Raw genomic sequence first — 19,093 nt, 5'->3', positions numbered from 1 at the left:
GATATCCTTCTGCAATTAGCATAAATTCATTTGTCGAATGAAATCGGTTGAACGCCCATAGCGAACGAGTTAATACAGACTCCTCTCGATTATTGTCCCGAACTCGGGTCCGCACCGGGACAATAATCGCATAGAAAGAAATGCTTCAGAACCTCGTAAATTCGGTTTTTGCCTGAAGCCTGAGTCTTAGCAACAAAGTATGCGTTTGATAGCCCCCCCCCCCTATAGTAGTGGACAATAATCGTGTAGAACAAACTGGACGATAATCGAGAGGAATCTGTATTCCCTAATCATCGATCAATAGTCTCAAAAAGCAGGGAACCTAATCACCTCTACAAACCCAAGCTACAGTTCACTTCCAATGATTCCTACCGTCCCATTCATAAGACTAATGCCAAGAACGACAAGAATCATCACATAGTCAGTTCATATACGCTTCAGCGCAGGCATTCGACATCGGGACGCAGCGTCGTTCGGTCGTTAATATCCTTCAGCCTGCGTTTCAACCGCGGTCTGAACTTCCGAGCGCTGGCAAGAACCGCAGAAAATGACATTTTACTCGTTTAGCTCGCCCCTTCCTGCCCCCTCCTCTTCCTGGCGTGTCCATTACGGTCCACATGTACGCGCACAGAGGGCCTTGCGGAATAGAACGATAGCGAGAGAGAGCAGGCAGCTCGTTTAAATCCCTTTTCATCCCCCTCCCCAGATCGGCGTATCGCAACTCCGACGATATTTCATCCGTTGCGGCTGCACGCGGCCCGACTCCCGCATAATATCAAAGGGAAACCTCGAGGAGCTCGTAAGAACAGAGAACAACTGCCTCCCAAAAATCCTCCCGAGCACAGAAACTTCCGTTGGGCATCGGTCGGCTGGCTTTTCTATGGAACGTTTCGGTGCTGGATCACGCTAACACCACCAACCCCCTTTTAGTCTTCTTTACCCGCATTCTTCGCGCGCGATACAACCCACAGGACTCGCTGTTTGGACGCGCGATTGGGCGAATGGGAATACACTTTATTGTCGTGAAAATATAACGGATTTTAATGTATAGGAAGTTTCTATGTAGTAACTCAAATTTGTGTTGTAGGTTGCTTGGAACAAGAATTTTTTTAACAGAAAATTACGTCAGAGTATACGGAAAGCGTGGTTAATTCTGATTGTATGTAATCCGAAAATTCGGATTTTTTTATTTTGAAACTTTGCAGTTTAGTAGGAGACCTACGTGTTAGGCAATTGTTTTTGCTGGTTTGTGATTCTCCGGGGTGGAAACATCCCTTAATCTGTGTTCATTTACAGGTGTATTTAAAAAACTATAGTAGGCGTAAAGAAATTGTTAGGATACAAATTTAATGGCTTTCTATGCTTTCCAAAACTGTGCAATGAAATTGTTGAAAATTTGTTTAGAATTCTCTTGCACGATTTTATAAAGCACAAGAAGGTATTAAATTTTCATTGTAATAATTTCTTTGTGTCTAGTATAATTTTTAAGATATACAAAAAAATAAAGACACATTAACCTTTAAGGGATGTTTTCACCCTAAAGAATGAAAAAGCAACAAAAACAATTGCCTGAAACTTTTACCAAGGACCCTTACAAACGATCAAAGTTTGCAAAAAGATTTTTTTCTTTTACGTGTTACCTGAGTTTCCTTCAACCGTTCGCGGTCTGTGAAGGTCTGTCACGGATAAGTTTGTAAGTGGGCAATGAAATATCGTGGCAGGTATGCGTGTGGTGATAGGGGAGCCGAGGAGGGAATTAGTATTCGGTGAGCTGTAACTGCGTGCACATCAGAGTGACATCTGTGATATTCGTGTACGAAGGTATCTATTAATTTATACTGTTAGTATCATATTATACTGTTGTTTTATTGTGTTATCCTTTATACATAAATGGAAGTAAGTGAATAAATACAGTGGATAAAGAAAGTATTTGTTTAGTTAGGTTTTTTATAACAGAAAGTATGATAGGAAGAAATATGTTGGTTGAAAGCATACTACAGTTAATACAATGTAAGTGAATAAGAATTTTTATAACGTAACCTGAGAATCTGTCAAATTAGTTTTATAACCAGATACGTGCAGATACTGTTTTTTACCCACTGTTTATTAAACTTTCAGGGTAATAGGGTAGTATCACACAGTTCAGACTAGTATGAGCGTCTATCTCCCATTTATTCGAATTATTTTTGTCAACCCTGATCATATTCTACTTCTTTAGTAGAGTTTCTTAGTACTTCTTTAGTAGAGTATTACAAACAACAAACAGAATTCGCGTGTTTGAGTTTGTTTGCCCGAGTATTTTCATTTTTAACTAATTCTTCAAAATAATTCCAAATAGGGTACAGTCCTCAGACCTCACTAATATGTTAGACAGGATTGTAATCCTTAATCGAACATTTAAATTTATACAAGACTACGCTATTATAGACAGTGTTAGTGGAACTGAAAGTGTTTGACACCTTCTATTTACCCTCTGGAGATCGCGGTCCTGAATGTTCCGTGGAGGGTTGTGGTGTACTCAAGAGATACACTAATTGAAAACTATTTATAGGTCTTTTTTTTCATTTTGATTTTTTATATTTAAAAAAAAAAAAAGAATACTCAACATCTTCGTTTCGTCTCGTTAGTTTTCTGAACGTAATTCAGTAATATCGTTTTCACCTAGATCATAGTTTCTCAAGTTTTTTTCAGTTCACTGCCCCTTTTCCAAAGTTTTCTTTTTGTTCATCGCCTCCTTCGTGTCAGTTATCTCTATTATCAAATTTTTCCAACTGAAGCTGTGCGTGTAGTCTTTAAATCTTGAAAAGTTAGATTGAAAATAAAGAAATTAAAGTAACCAGAATGCCCCCCCCCCCAAGCGCCTATGTTGGGAACCTACATGATCTCAACTTTAATTTTCAAACTTATCTTTCGCGTGTATTTGTCACAGCAACCACGACCTTCGGAGAATTAAAACGCATTAACTGCTACGTTGATCACCGGTGCTTAGGACCGCTAAATTATACAAAAGTAATTTAACCGAATGATACATTTATAACACATCTCTGTCTTCTTTCTTAACCCTGCAAATAAAATTATTTCAAATTTTGAATTAATCTGTTCTCAAATAATGGGAAGTACACAAAAAGTAGTACATAAAATTTAAGTTTGTTGGATATTAAAAACAAATATTTAAAAATACAATACCCATTGAAATTTAATCTTCATTTCGGTTCATATAGACTCTAAGAGAACAGCACGGTTAAATCATCTAGTTTTAACAGTCCTATTTACGATCCGAAATTTGGCCTAAACGTGGAGGGGTTGATGACTCAAACCGAACTGTTTCAGAGTCACTGTTAGTCACACACCCGGTAACTGATGTCAGAAGATACGCGATAGACACACCCGACGCGAGTACTCTGACTCAGGGTTGAACACTGTATCAATTATCCATGGGCACCAGAGTTGGCATACTTTTATTTAAATTATACACAGTGAAAAGCCGCGGTATCTAAGGGCATCATCCCGAATTTTAAATAGTTAATGGCATTAAATAATTGTTTGCCAAATATCCACCTATTCAAGGAAAATTATTGTTATTATAAAAATTGAAATTTCCATGTTTAAACGATTCGAAATGAAGTATTTTTTTTTATCTTTTATTCGTTATTCAAAACTCTTTATCTGGATAACGAATTTGTCCATTTCTGATCTGCACTCTTAAATCACTCTGACGCAGAGAGTCAGATATCTAGAGAGAAATTGTGGCCCACCAATTCTCGGTTGGTAGTATGGAGAGTATAGTATAGATTCCTGCGGGGTGATTTCTGTCGCGTTGAACTCCGGCAACGGCGGGCCAAACGGAAGATTGATAACATCGTGGGGTGGATTCACGAGCGTGGTCCAAACCTTACGGCGGCAAGAAACCTCACTTGGTCGACGCAACGTATCAGTTTCTTTTCCCGACGTTTTGGCGAGGTTCGAATCCCCCTTCCCCAGAGAAATCCTTCTTGGAACATCTACGACTCCATCCGAATCGTTACTCGAGGAATCGCAAACGGTTTCGATCGCTTGGTAAAATAGAGAACTGGACATTTATTAACGAAGGCATATTTTATTAACGAATATTTATTAACAAAGTAATATAATTGGACGACAACAACCGTTACGTTCATTAATAGACTGCGGATTTTAAACATTTATGGCCTATAGAGGTCCATGAAATACAATAAACGATTTTTCAAAGTCACCTTCAATTTTTTGCTAATACACCTATAATTTTGTTACGCCTATCTGTTAGAGGATTTCAAGACGAATTCGGTAAGTATCATAACATAACACGTGTTACTTTTTTTTAATTGAATTTTTGAAAGAAAATTGAAGGTGACCTTGAAAAATCGTGACAAATAAAAAGAGTTTACAAAAAAGTTGCTATAATCACGTTAAAGCTCTCTTAAAACCATGCTATATCTGATAAAATCATTTTCGATCTGACTGCTAATAACACTTCGATCTGACTGCTAATCTCTACTGATTCGTGGTCCACCCTGTATATTACTGTAATATATAAAAAGTCTTCGTAACCGCAATCTTCGCCTTAAACATCCACCTGGGACATTTACCTCATAAGCTTACAAATAGTTCTAATTTTACCTTATTTCACATGAAAATTTTGTGATTAATTCATCCAATTTTATGATAATGGCCCACTCTGCACCGGTCACGGGTGACTACTGTCGCAGTCAGCGTGTTAATCTTTCGGAAAGTGGCAAAAGAAACACGATACGCGCGAAATCACGCCTCGTTATCGTGAACGTGTCGCGCCATTATTCCTCTCGTGCACGCTTTTATCCACGGCCGTTTCCGATGAAAGGCCAGCGACGCCTGACAGCAGCGTGTGCGGGACGACGAGTCTGGCTAATTTCGGAACGGGGCACGAAACCAAATTTTCTCGTGACGCCTCGCTAGAACGAGCTAAGCAATCTTTCGGCTATATGCTTTACGCGCGTACACGGTCTCTCGCCGCTTGCCAACTGCTCCGGTCTCAGCCGCCTTCGTCGTCGTTCTTTGCTTTGCTCCTATTTCCCTGCCGCATAAGGCGGACGTTAAATAAAGTTTCACCCTCGCGGCGATTGCACCACCACCACCACCTCCTCTTCTCTATCCATCTTTTTCTCTCCCCTTCGTCGGGATAAAACGACGGCGTATTTTTTATCCGTTCCCTGAAGAAATCTCCGCGCACCCGGCCTTTGATTAAAACTTATCGGGCGACCTTCTTGTTGATTCACCTAGATCGGATACTAACAACGCTTCGCGTGGGAACCGATGTCCTTTGTGCGGGGAAATTGGGTGCTTCGTTGAATAGCAGCTTCGAAGATCCCTTTTTCCCTGCGTGTTTTGTGGATAAGTCGTTTTTATTTCGATTTTGGACCTTTTTGTTCTAGAGGAAGGGCCACCTACAATTTTGTGTCGGGAATTATTATTGACATTTATGCTAAATTAACGTTCGATTTATTTCAGTACTTGAAATAAATTTACCAAGTAAGTAAGGCCCTTCTTCTACGCCACATTTTCCCCTAGAGAAAGGGCCTTCTATAATATGGTACCGGGAATTATTATTGAAATTTATGCCAAATTAACATTCGATTTAACATTTATTTCAGTACTTGAAATAGATTTACCAAGTGCTAGTAGGCCCTTTTTCTTATGTCCTTTGTGCGGGGAAATTGGGTGCTTGATTATGTTGCTTGGACGTTTTGGGTGATTCTTCTTGGATCTTTGATGAGTTTTTTTTAAATTTTTATGTGGAGAGGCAGAACCTTGTTTCATTCAATTTCCCTCATTTACCTAGATACTAAAAACAAAAATAACGAAGTTTTAACACTAGAACTACCGACGATACACGCATATTTGCTTCGATCGGTGGATAAACGTGAAAACTTTTGATAATATAGAATTTTAGAAATTGACTAATTTCTTCACTTTCGTATCGTAACGAAGGGTGCAAAAGATCTGAGAAAATGTATTGTCATACAAATTTAATCGTCCTTGTAAGAGTGTATTGACAAGTAATTTAGACTTGCTTGGTAGTTCTAGTGTTAAATTCGATCAATAATCTTTATACCCTAAAAAATCACCGAATCCATACATTTCAACAATACTCCCCCGAAATCTGATTCATTTTTCATACGCAAATTGTCGCCGAATTCAGGTTCACTCGATAGTTTCCGAACAGTAAACAAACGGGGAACGTCCCTTTTTGCTCGCAATTCACACGACTCGATCGAGTCACGAAAATGGACTGGACAAGGGATTCAGTGTGCTCTCAGCGTAGAGTGGATCAGCGAGACTCGCTTTTATCACGGGATAGCATTCGAACACGTGTGGGGACAGTGTGTGCTGGTTCGTGGCCGATTCCCATGCGTGTTCCTCGAATTCACGCGATCGAAGGGGACCGTGTACTTGCACGCGGGTGTCACGACAGGCGAGCGTTTAGCTGGGACACGAGGGATTACACGCTTTGCGAACGAGAACGTCGCGATTCCTACGCCACTGGAATCACGTGAAACCGCCGTGGATGTCGTTGAAATCTAAGAAACTCTCCCGATGATTTAGTAATTCATTTAGTAATTTAACGGGTATAAACCCAGTATACATATATAACAATTAATGAAAATAAGATTAGAAATATTTACATTAATATATTGTACAGTATGGAATTAGTTACAATAGGAAATTTTTTAATAAAATATTAACTAAGATTGAACAGTTCTTAGTGCTCTGTGTAGAGATGCCTTAAAATATTCAATAGAGCCACTGAAAAAGTAAATCAGGTCCGTGAAATTATTGGTTAATTTCAGTATTCGATAAATTCAATCACCTGAACGATATTTAGTTTTTATTATAGCATAATAAAATATATGATTCTTTCTAACACACCTTGAAGTAGCACAAAAGTAAAGGAGCTGCAATAATTGAGGACATGATATTCCGACATCGACCTTCTGCGTATTGGAAGCTGGGAAATTGTCTGGAATTGCACGTGAAATTGTGTCCGGTGTTAATTGCTCGGTGTACGATCGAAACGGTTGTAATAATACCTTTATTGCACCGCGAATGATGAACGATGGGCGAGAGAGGGTCGTCGCTGATGCAGTAATATGTAACCTTGAACGATAGTACACGCGCTGCAAGGTAGAACGATGGTGTTTGACCGTGTAAGCTTGAGATTGTGGAAAGTCGAGGAGAGTGGAACGCAGGATAGGGTATAAGTAAATTGGCACGTTTTAAGACGGAATAAAACAACGAGGAGGGCATTGTCAGAGGGTGTAGAGTTACGTTATAGACTTTGGATTTTATGCGTTTATTATGTGGATGATTATATAAAAGTCAGGATACTGGAATATTTAGGACACTTGAACGAGGTTTTGTGTTTCTGTTGGAATATGATATATCCTTTGAGTACAGTGAAAAATTCTTCTTGAATTTCAGCTTGTACAAATTTTGCATTTATGTACATAGCCATGGTTCTAGTCTAGGTATAATGGTAGGTCGATGTGTGGGAGAAGGTTGCTATGCATTTAGGCCAAAGATGGGGTTTATCGAAGACAGAGTGTAGTTGTTAATGTCTCAGTAATTAATTAAGCTTCCAACAGGCATACTTGGGAATCCTCAAACTGTAATTTTCCCAGTTGCTCAACACTTTGTCAAGTGAGAGCCAGATCTAGCTTGTGACTAATGTTCCGCTGAATAACTGAATCGGAAGATTTTACACTGACTTACTACCATTACCTTTGTCAGGTTCAAAAATGTTCCTCCTTGGATAGAGCCCCTTCAATCTTAATTCTGTGAGTTGCTTAACACTCTCCAACTAATCTCTTCCATAAAAAGTCATCACTAGACTTTTATGCATTTATGGCCCATATGACTGTGAAATACAACAAAAGACAAAACTCTCATCGGTTCCAATGATTTTTCTATTTTAATCTAAACCCAATAAGATATGCAAGAGGAAAAATAAATTTCTACATTTGCTCCAGTCTTTCTAAATTACTTTAGAAAATGTTATTTTCCATAAAAATCCGCAGTCTAGATCCTGAAATTGAAGAAAAACTCTCGAAATGCACTGGATAATGTTGTCAGCCACGTTTCGGGATAGAACAGACTTCCCCAAGAATTGACGCGTTCGTAAACGGTGAACGGTATAATTGATCGTCGTTTTGCGTCACCGATGGAACGCCTCGGTTGCCGCGATAATCAGCGGCGTACTTTTGCGATAGCCACGAATTTACGATCGCGTTCCAGCGTTAATCGGTCGGGAACAAGGTTCCCCGGACTGTAAAGTGAAACTCTCGATCGGGCCTGACCAAGGGAGCTACTACTCGTCGCGTACACGGACGCCCGTGATTGCGGGAATTTGCGTCACGACGCGCGTCGTTCGATGTTAACGACGCGGCGTGCTCGCGTTACGAGCCCACCTGTATACAGGGTGGACCTCGAGACGTGATCAGCTTAAATTATTCTACTGCTAGCTGTTTGATCGGAATTTTTTTTCGGTTAATTTAACACGTGATTTAGTTAGTACAGTAATGTCTCGATGAGTGCAACGTACTCGAGTCCACTTTAGAGCATTCGTGACAAGGCAGAAAGGTTTTCAGCTTCTCATAAATTTGTTTTCGTTCGAAGTCGAGCCTCTGCTTAGCTTCTGTTTACTCTGTTTTGATTGGTTCCACAGAGGGACTCCCCCAGTGGTGGGAATAACGCCGTTACTCGTGTCGTATTCATCGAGAAATCACTGTATATGTTACACAATTTAAGGAGAGCTTTAAGATGATTGTAGCAAATTGTTTGTCATTCCTTTTTTTTTTTTTAGAATTTTTGAGGACACCTTCTGTTTTTTTGTGAAGTTATCTATAATTTTTTTTACGTGCATCTTTTAGTGGATATTGAGACAATTTGGCAAGCATCATGACAGATATTTTTTTTTTGTTCTAAATCGAAGAAAGATTATGGGAATACCTTTTACTTTAATTAACATTTTTAAAATGGTGTTCATTAGGTGCAATACACTGGAGTAAACTGATAAGAAACGACTGCTTAGTTCTATTTATGTTTATATTATATTATTCAGTCCCTGGCCATATTAATGTGACCAGTTGTTTACTTTAAACAAAATATTACTAAGACCAGTTTTCTGAAGCATAATCGTTATTCTTTGATGGAGGACCGGTTAAATCAGTGAAAAAATTTCTCCAGGACAGAACTATTCCATTACTGGATTGGCCAGGAAATTTCCATGACCTTAATCCTATTGAGAATACTTGGGAACTCTCGAAACGATAAATTTCTAAAGTAAATGTTACAAATAAGAGGGTTTTAATAGAAAGAATGACCTATTATTGGAAACATAATAAATATTTAAAAGAAATTTGCTTCAAGTGCATACAAAGTTAATGTGCTATCGTAGTGGCAGAGGGAGGAATAACCAAATATTGATTAAAAATGTCTTTTGCATACAATAAAAAACTTTTGTTCCTTCAATACAGTGTTCACCATTAACCTAATATTTTCCACTAATTTTGGATTATATGAAGACATATTTTTTTATTTAATACAAGCATTAACGTTTGTTTTTCCATAAAATTTTCTAGTGGTCACATTAACTCTTAATGTTGAAGTTACTCATAGTCATACAGTTCAATATATTATTTTTGTATAATTTTTATTATATTAAAAAAAATTCTGTGCAACTAGGGTTTTTATTTTCTTTAAAATCGTGTGCCTCAAAGAGTTAATGTGGCCAGGGACTGTCTATAAGCGTTCAAAAATATTTTCGATCGAACAGCTAACAATAAAATAATCTAAACCGATCACGTTTCATGGTCCACCCTGTAGGTCCCCGGCGTTTTACGACGCTTTCGGCGATCGTTTTACGGCGATTCGCGGGACACACGCGCGTCATCGCGTATAGGTGAACGTTGCACGAGATACTCGAGGCGAAGAGAGACGTGTGTACACATTTAGTGTCTAGAAAAGGCTGGAAGAAAGGGATAGAGATAGAAAGGCAAAGCTTGGGAAAAAAAGGAGAGAGGAGACACGATGGAGTGTGGGTCTTAGTGGTAGGGAAGTCCCTGACCTGGTCACCTAAGCGTTCTTCTCTCTTCTTTCACCGGCAGAGTTTCTCTCGGGTAGCTTCTTGCGGCATTGCGTTTATGTCATCCCCGTCTGCTCTTTCTTGGTACCCTTTGAGATACTGGGTCTAGGAATGGGGGAAAAAAAGTTGGAGAACTCTTGTTAGATTGGATACCTTCGCTACGTCGAATGGTTTGGCGAATCGAAGCCATCGTGTCTACTTTCGTTGTTGATACGCAACTCGTCTCCGGTCGTTTTCGTCTCGAGACCGTCGATCGTGAGTGGGCTGTGGTATACAGAGTGTTGATAAAAATGCGAGACACTTTCGTAGAGTGGATTGTAGATGTCAAATTAGGACGAAATTATATTCGAGGCTTCGTCTCAGAGTTATTAAATGTTGAAAATATTTGAAATATTTCATTCGTTTTAATTTTATTTCATTCATTAGTTTCAGTGACAAGGGAACTTCGGTATCCCGAAAAATTCTATTCTTTTTTTAAACTCTGCAGGTTTGTAGGAAACCTCGGTAAAAGCATCAGGCAATTTGTCGATATTGAATACTTCAGCGTGAAAGCACCCCTTAACACATTGATTGTCACGTCACCAAAATATGAGTGACACGTATATTGCAAAGAGGTCGGACTATTTAAATACCGTTACAAAATTTTTCGTGAAATTAATGTCGCAGTATAAAACAATATCAATAGTCTGTGTTAACTAAATGCATATATTGTCGACGATTTATGACCTAAAAAACGAAATAAAAGTACTACTAAATGGCACTAGAGGCCAGGAGCTAGTTACAAAAAGTTAATTATTATTATACTTTAACTGCTACAATCAGCAATGAATTATTTTTATATTTTCCTGTAAATTTTATGAAATGTAACATACACCCTTCTTCTAGATACCCATTTAATTAATAATCTTCGCACACAAATTCGTTATAATTCGCCATGCATAATCCACCCTGTGAAAGTGTCCAACATTTTTCTTAGCACCCTGTATACAACTGTGTGTATCGATCGGTCGATGTCTCCGTGAGATTCTGTCCTGAGGGAAGACAGGGTCGCGGAGGCCGCGTGTACGGTTGAATTAATGATTTTCTCCAAAAACTGCACTCGACCCTTCTCTCCGCAGAAGAGAATGCATCGGTGGCCCCCGCTCGTTAGCACATTGACTGACACAGTGAAAATGGCCGTACGTAGTCAGACACACTTTATCTCGTTTTTTAAGTCATAAATCGTCGACAATATATGCGTATAGTTAACAAAGGCTGTTGGTCTTGTTTTAAATTATACTGCGACCTTAATTTTACACAAAAATTTTATAATAATATTTAGGTAATCCAGCATCTTTGCAATGTACCCTCGCGAGCAAACTCGGCTTCTGCTAGGGGAAAAAGTGAGGTAAGGGCCTTCTACCATTAAGTTTTGGCAGTTACTGAAATTTATGAAAAATTAACATTCGGTTTAACATTTATTTCAGTACTATTCTACTTTTTCCACTAGAGGAAGGTCCTCCTACAATTTGGCATCGGGAATTATTATTGAAATTTATGCCAATTTAACATTTATTTCAGTACTTGAAGTAAATTTACCGAATACTAGTAGGCCCTTTTCTTATGTCCCTTTTTCCCCTAAAGGAAGCCGAGTTTGCTCGTGAGAGTACTTGCCACCCATATTTGGGTGACGTTCCAGTCAAAGTGTTAAAGAACAGGGCCCTGGATTGGTAGTACATCGGGCAAGGCGTTGAAAAAGGGTCCACGCGCGAACAAGCTACCGCGTGATTTATAGCGCGCTCATTAATCACGTTAAGTTCCCGCGGGCGTTCCTCCCTACCCTTTGAACCGCCTCCTTATTGAGCCTGCGATTTGATCTCATTGTCCTTGAAGACAAAGCCGCTCGGGCGCGCGGAGAGATCATGAAACGCGCGACTAGGAGGAGCCGACTCGGAGCCGTCCATCTGACTGTCTGTTATTGTGGCCCGCAACAATGTTAGCCAGGCTCCGTTCGAAACGCGGCTCTCGACCCTCCTCCCACCCCCTCAACAACATCGTAAACTTACCCAGCCACTGTGTTTCCGCCGTATTAATTGTTATTGCTCGCGTTGTAGCTTGCCCGAGTTACCTCTCGCCACGAGGCCCTCCCCTCCCCGCGAGAATTATAGCGGATAAACCGGGGGCAACTCGGGGAAGCTAATTTCGACTGGGATGGCGGGGGTGGCGACGACTTCGGGAACTTTATCGTGATATTTTCGAGTGTTTAACAGTTTGATAAAACGGACGTGAATGTGGTAGCCAGGTTTAATTCTTGCGCAGTGCTCGATAGTGCAATGCATTACTATTCCTTGAATTAACATTTTTAGGAACGTATTTGTTAAGAGCAGACAGAATATTTTGTTTATCCTTCGGATGTATTTAAATTAAATATTAATACAGATGGTAACGACAAGCTATTGGTAGAATATCCATTTTTCTTGGGAAATTTTTTAGTGTATATTTAATTATAATTTCGGAATGATACGTGCCAGTATCACTTGACAGGTTAAATTGGGTCTGGATTAAAATCGAGTTAAGGAGATATGTCAGCTGTCAGTGTCAAATTCATTCAGAAATCTGTACGATTTAAAATACTGATACGGTGTGTCATTCGCCATTTCCTGATGAAGCTTGCTGCAATGTTTTCGAAACGTTGGGAAAATACTTCTACAAAAACACGGCTTGCATACGAAAGTCTCAACATTAATAATTAGACTGTAGATGCTTATGCAAATATTGATTGTCGTAGACTAATTCACAAAAATGGAATCCGATAGAAATCTGATACCCCATTAAAGCTCCTATAAACTTGCACCGAATACAAGAACGTTGCTAAGCTTCTTCAAAAGTTCACCTTTACCTAGTTGTATACTATCCCGTTTACGATAAATACCGTGAAAGCCTCAAATCTCTGATCGAAACTTCTACTAACTGCTTATGAGTCAGCTTACCCAATCACTGTGATTGTCTAAGTATCTCGCAGTCTCATTTACAAACCATAGTTTCAAGGGACCCAGTATCCACCTAGCCAAAGGCCCCCCCATATTCCCAAGTATCCGCAACGCAAATCAGACGTTCAATCGCGTGGTATCGTCTCATTACAATCAGAATATCCCTGTCCCGACAATGACCAAAAATTTTGTCCACTTCCAGGTCAACCCGGACGCCCAGGACAGCACGACGCAGCAGATCCAATCGAAGCTGGGCAACTATTCGCTGGTGAAGCATCTCCTGGACGAGCCGAAGCGGCTGATCGGGATCGAGGGTGTTCCACCCAGCCCGGCCCCTTCGTCGGCGACCTCGTCCCTACGAACGAGCTCCGCGTTGGTCGTCTCGAATTCCAGGAGCTCGCCGTCCTCCCAAGAATTCAAGAAACCCGGAGGGCCAAGGACCAGCTCGTCCTCGTCGTCGAGCCATCAGCGTGGCGGTTTCGTGAAGCCTGCGGATGGTAAACCGCCGTACGGAGGCAGGGGCGGTTATCCGGGGCAGCCGGTCAAACACGGGGGCAACAGCAACGATCATCGTAGCCACGGTTTATTGCCCGCCAAGGGACCGCCCCCGAACTCGCCCGGGAACGGGACGCTAGGCGGCGGCACTTCGATCATCGCGACTGCCGCCGGCAGCAGGCTTCACTCCGCCGGCATCAGACTGTCCAGGTTACCTCTCGATAACGTGAGTATCGATTTCCATTGTTTCGTGGCCCACCACCACCATCCAGCCGCCGTCTACGACCTCTCCCAACCCACCCTATATCCCATTTCAGTTGTCCTCGTCCTACCATCTACTATGCAGAGATCGTAAGTCGTCGATGACTCAGATTAACTGAACCATCTCCAGCCACAAACGATTACTGATGTCTCTGTGACTTTGATCAATTGTTTATGGGATTGATCTGAGAATTTTCCTACATTTGCTTGGTGCTGGTTCGAGACTTTTAAGGAGGAACTACTGTTTCTGTTAGAAGCATCCCCTTTACTTACAAGGGAAGTTCGGTAATCTGAAAATTCTGATTCTTTTTTAAACTTTGCAGGTTTGTAGGGGACCTTAAGAGAGGTATAGCGCAATTATTGTTGTTGGCCCAATTTCAGTTCTTCAGGGTGAAAACATCCCTTGAAGGTAGATTGGTGGTTCCATATTTCCCTATATATCTTGAAAACTATCGTAGATATAAAAAAATGGTTAAAATAAAAATTGAATGGTTTTTTATGCTCTATAAAACGATGCAATTAAATTGATAATTAATAAAAGTGGGTTAGTAATTAACCCCTTAACCTACAACTACGGGCATAGCCCGTAGTAGATGATCGGGCCAAAAGTGAATATTACGGGCATAGCCCGTAATACGATAATCGGGCCAAATATAAATATTAGCGGCGGCGCCCTCCTAAAGTTATAAATATTTGTGGAATATGTGATAAGTACATCGTAGGTTAAGGGGTTAAAAAAACCATTCAATTTTTCTTATAATCATTTTTTTTATATCTACGATAGTTTTAAAGATATACAGGGAAATATGGAAACACTTATCTATCTCCAAAGGATGTTTTCACCCCGAAGAACTGAAATTGGGCCAAAAACAAAAATTGCCAAAAGAAAAAGCCAAAACAAAGTTTAAAAAAAATCGCAATGTTCGGGTTACTGAACTTCCCTTGCTGGTCGCTTGTAACTCGGAAACTAAAAAAGATATCGGAAAATCGTTTAGATAAATTTTACATAGTTTTCCGTTGACCATATATCAATGGAAAAGAATTTTCGAAAAAGTAATTTTGTCGAGAATGTTTTTTTGAAAATAACTTTCTTGGGTAATTTCTTCCTCCCGGTATATGGACAACTGAAAACAATATAAAATTTGTCTAAACATATTTTCGATATCTTCTGCAGTAAGTGAAAGGGACGCTTCGGATGAAAAGGGTGGTTTCTGTCTTAACGACTAAAAGTAGCGCCAACCAAGTATATTTTTAATTTCGTCCCATAATTAATTGAGCAAACTTACAGAAACATCCCTTGTTAGTCGATTACATCCACAAATCTGTCGCGTGACGAAGACGGCGAAGGATACACATCGAGATAGAGCGGGACTGAGCGATAACGCGAACCAGTCGTAGGTATTCAGTGACTTACGATTTCTGCACAATACCTTCCAGTCGATCTTGTTTACACGGGGTAAAATGTTCTTGTCGTCGCTGCGGGACGGTGCGTGTGTGTATTTTCTGCCACTGGTGTCTCTTGACTTCCAGGCGCGATGCCAACTTTCGCTGTCCACGTTCCCGCGATCGCTTTGTTAACGACGGACCCGTCCCGGCCTTTATTTACTCTCGTTTCGGTGATCGTTAAGCGGAGTACGATGAAATTAGATATCGGGCCGGTTCGTTGTTGAATCGCCTGTTGCGATCGGCGTGTGTACACGTTGAATTAGCGGTGATCGGTTGTTGGGCGTTGCGATATACTGTTTCGTTAAGTGGATTGCAATGTACTGGTGAATGAAGAGGGGAAACGAAGCCTGTTAAAAATTTTATTAGTCGCGGTTGGTGTTTCGGGGAACTTTGGCGTTCAGTGCAAGTACTTGTTCCAACTGCACATGAAATTTTTTTTTTTTTTTATTTTCTTTGAGCACAAAGGAACTTTCAGTGAGAGTTATATGGCTTTACATGGGTTTTAATATACATAGATTTCGACGAAGTAAAATGTTGCATGTTTATATTTGTAGATTACATTTTCTTAAAAAATGATATACATGTGAAATTGTATCGACGACTGCATTCTCAAGAATTTATCGTTAATAGTTTCCCAGGTACAAAAATAATTCTATTCTTATATCAAGTGTAACATTCACTCTAAATCTTAAATGTTATTACCAGCGGGACAGTATTTCCCTTTGACTTAAAGAAAACGAATTATATGAATGTTTATTAAATACAGTTTAAAAACGTCATCACGTATGTGACTCGATGTTCTAAACCAAGGGGTTAATCATGTCTCCATCAAAGAATAACAATTATGCTTCAGAAAACTAACGTTAATTAGATTTTGTTTCAAAAATTTCACAATCTCTCCTCTACATTCGCAACGTTCTCCACTCTTCATCCACCAGACCAGAATCAAAAAGCATACTCTTGACGTCCGGTATCTCGAATCGCGTCGATCCCCGAGAAAAGATCAAGCGTTTTCGTCCCCGGTATTAATCGGGCCGAAGTGACAATAAAGAGGTTATTACCGCCTCCTCGGTTCCATCCCAGCCCGCCGAGGAAGCCTCTTTCCGAAGGGGGGCGGTTAGGGGTACGGTGAAAGCATCGCGGCGACAGGTTCGTTGACAGGAAACGAATTGCTTTTCAATGGAAATCCCTGCTCGAGGAGTACACGGTGTAGGAAGAAGAAGGGGGACAGGGGAGAAAGGGCTTCGAGTTTGGTCGAGCCCTATTACGCGTGACTCCTCGAGGTGCAAATTTCATTGAGATTGACTATCGATCGGGTCTTCCCCGATTCGGTTCCGCGTCTCCTGTGTGTCCCCTCTATTGCGCGCGTTCTCCTCGAACACGTCAAGACAGAGGGAGAACCGCTATCTCTCGGTCTACTTATACAATTAGGCTCGCCCGTAGAAACGGCGACATCCTCTTGGCTCTTCGTGGAAAATTGATTCCCATGGTCCTTTCGCGGCCTTCCCCCATTCTTACCCACCAATCGCCCCATTTGTTTTTTATCTCTCGCTTTGTGGTCTCTTCGTTTCCCACCCCCCGAGATCGTTCGTTTGCCGTTCGGTTTCGTCCGCGGAATTAGGTGGAAATTACGCGCGATATTGATGGGAGAAAAATGAAAATTCTGAAAGGGATTTTACGCACGGGATTATTTTGCTAATGCAGGTGATACAGGTGATTTTACGCTCGGATGGATTAGATTGTGGGGAGAAACGATTGGAATTGGATTGAAATGGTAATACTAATTCGTAGGGTATCGTGTATATGTATATTCGTGTTATGGATATTGTCGATTATAGTCGAAGGAAAATGATTTTATCGTGCTCGCTCACGGTTTTGAATTTATTTGAATAATTGGAATCTGTGCTTATGCGGAAGTTGTACCGTACAAGTGGACGAAAGTGTTCCAGTGGGAATTTCAATGAAACGCATATGGATATTGATATTTAGATCTTCATGCCAATATTATAACGGAACTGTTACGACTACACTGATCAAAGCAATTATAACGTTGTTATTGTGGAAGGTTGTGATGGGCTAACAAGCGAAAGTAACGAAACAAATGCCGAATTTAATGAATCGACATCTTCTACGTACTATACCAACGTCCATGTCTATTTTTGATGCTCTAATTGGTTTGAGCGGTATATACTAAATACATAGCCAACAGAGTCCATGAAACTCTAACTTAACACGTTGACTGCCATGAAGGTCACTGATGATCAGCTTCATTAACCCTAGATTAGTGAGCTTACGTAAAAATTACGACCTCGAATTCGGGATTCTCAGAAATCGGCATGTTGTTGTCAATGTTGTCACCATGTGTAGATTGTGATGAATTATTACTGTGTTACATTTTTATTATTTCTGAGTTTGGCTATCATAAATAACGTAGGAGTTTTTATCTGAATAACACTAGTATTTTTCTAAATATTACTTGCTTCCGTTCAGTCGTAATTTCTATGAATGATTAGTTATATTATGTAAGTCACAAGATAGTTTAGTAACCTATGGTTAAATTACACGAAGAAACATTGAATTCCAAAAGAAGATCATGAAAGTAATGAGTGTTCGAGTCAACACGCAAATATTTATATTGATAATACCAAAGACCTGAGTGATTGTATTTTACCATAAATATCATAATACAGTTCCAAGAATAAAAACCGTGGCACTCAACGTGTTAAATTGTTTTCCGTTGTCCGAAGTTACAACAACATTTTAGGTGAACAAAATTAGAGATCCACCCTATACAGTTTGAAAGGTTATATCTGATCCTAATATGCTTTCCCATACAGTAAATCCTCGATGAGTGTTCGAAGACTCCTCGGCACTGAACATTAAATATTTCATAAATTAATGGCCATATTCATCTGAAACAAATATCATTAGCGTCAGAATTAAAACGTCAGCGTTACACCTAGGGACCTCTCCTCATAAATAACACTCATCGAGGTTATACTGTATGTACAATGCATAAAATACTTTAAAGATATTTCCATGTCATGAAAATTGTGTCCATTTCAATTACAAACAGATCACAGTTTGGATACTTTCGTCAACCTGGTCAGATCTCTCACAAAATCCCTCATAAGATCGTTCCACGATACCCTAACTTCCAGGCCCCAGAGGCTCCATCAGCGCTCGTTGAATCCATTCAGTCCAACCTGGTTGGAAGTTCGTTCACTCTAACGATTCCCCAGGCCTCTTTTCACCCAACTTATCAACTGGCTTCTCCGCTTCCGGAATTTTTCCGCGTTCCACCCTTCATTCGCGATTATCCTGGCTCCTTAGTCCCTTACCCTAGGTTCGTTGTCCCGGGGGCTAAAGCCAGCCATCCCCTATCCGTTTTAGCCTGGCGTCACGCGGATCCACGCGCTTTTCCCTCCCTATTGTCTTCGCGTTCTCCAGCCAGAAACGACTGGCGTGACTCGTAATACCGTCCTCCCGTCGCTCCTTTCAACGTCCCTTCTTCTACTGGTAGCGTTGATTAATGATCGCCCGAGAGAACCCATGATAAATCGCGGGACGAACCTCGAGCGAGTGCTCCGTCGGATTCGTCCTCGGGATCGTTTTTTAATTAACAGCCGTGTTCTCGGATAGGAGAGCACGTTACGCGTCCGACTCGATTATCGTCGATTAATTCCGCGGGCTCTGTTGTCGACCTTAAAGGCACGTTTTTACGTGACAGTAGAAGTCGTGGCTTTTGTTGCCGTGACACTGTATGACAATTGGAACTGTAAGTATT

At 40.5% G+C, this 19,093-nt stretch overlaps 1 protein-coding gene across 3 annotated transcripts in view; it reads left to right on the top strand.

Moving 5' to 3' along the window:
* The window catches only part of LOC107188687 (AF4/FMR2 family member 4), a 302,199-nt gene that overhangs the window by 186,371 nt on the left and 96,735 nt on the right, over nucleotides 1–19,093 (top strand). For all 3 annotated transcript variants that reach the window (XM_015577030.1, XM_015577023.1, XM_015577039.1), the window contains exon 3: nucleotides 13,307–13,825. In XM_015577030.1, the coding sequence (XP_015432516.1) occupies nucleotides 13,307–13,825 (519 nt within the window). The remainder of the gene's footprint in view (nucleotides 1–13,306; nucleotides 13,826–19,093) is intronic.

Source organism: Dufourea novaeangliae, unplaced genomic scaffold, assembly GCF_001272555.1.
Source record: "Dufourea novaeangliae isolate 0120121106 unplaced genomic scaffold, ASM127255v1 scaffold16, whole genome shotgun sequence".
NCBI lineage: Eukaryota > Metazoa > Arthropoda > Insecta > Hymenoptera > Halictidae > Dufourea > Dufourea novaeangliae.
The sequence above is the reverse complement of the archived record's forward strand: the minus strand, read 5'-3'. Positions and strand labels throughout refer to the sequence as shown.